General features: G+C 47.4%; 1 protein-coding gene across 6 annotated transcripts in view; it reads right to left on the bottom strand.

Annotated features, from left to right (window-relative positions):
* The window catches only part of Trim55 (tripartite motif containing 55), a 64,531-nt gene that overhangs the window by 20,410 nt on the left and 43,634 nt on the right, over window positions 1-487 (bottom strand). For 4 of the 6 annotated variants that reach the window (XM_004637523.2, XM_023722377.1, XM_023722376.1 and 1 more), the window contains one exon: window positions 156-443. The exons of 1 other annotated variant lie outside the window; for it this stretch is intronic. In XM_004637523.2, coding sequence (XP_004637580.1) covers window positions 156-443 — 288 coding nt within the window. The remainder of the gene's footprint in view (window positions 1-155; window positions 444-487) is intronic. One more of the 6 variants, XM_023722378.1, reaches the window with a different exon arrangement.

The following is a 487-nucleotide window of genomic DNA, read 5'->3' as shown; positions in this document are numbered from 1 at the left end:
CCAGCATTGGAGAATCAGTTGTTTCTATGCCCCCCCCAAGGGTCTTTTTTTTTTTTTTTTTTTTTTTTTTCAAAGCCCTGTCTTGCTGTGGCCTATTCCAGCAGGACTGTAGGGAACATGAGAAAGCGTTCGGACACAAGATCATGGACACTAACCTGAGAAGTAGCTGCAGGTGAACTAGTTTCCTTACCACTCACTGATGCCCTCTCATTGGCTGCAGAGTCTGCCATTTCTGCCATCTGCACATTCGAATTCTCAGAACCTGGAGACCCTATTTGCCCCGGACCTTCACTCCCTGGGGTGCAAAGTGGGTTGCTGGTGGCTTTCCGGGTTTGGCCTTTATACCAACTAGGGTAAAACAAGGGATCCGCAGTTTCCGCTGCTTCAGGGACTGGAGTTTCAGACTCTGTGCTCTGCTGAGAGCCTGTGGGCACAACCTCCCCCTTAATCAGGACAAATTCAGAATAAAAAGAAAAAAAAAAAAGAA

The sequence above is a fragment of the Octodon degus genome, unplaced genomic scaffold (assembly GCF_000260255.1).
Source record: "Octodon degus isolate 3935 unplaced genomic scaffold, OctDeg1.0 scaffold00091, whole genome shotgun sequence".
Lineage (NCBI taxonomy): Eukaryota > Metazoa > Chordata > Mammalia > Rodentia > Octodontidae > Octodon > Octodon degus.
The sequence above is the reverse complement of the archived record's forward strand: the minus strand, read 5'-3'. Positions and strand labels throughout refer to the sequence as shown.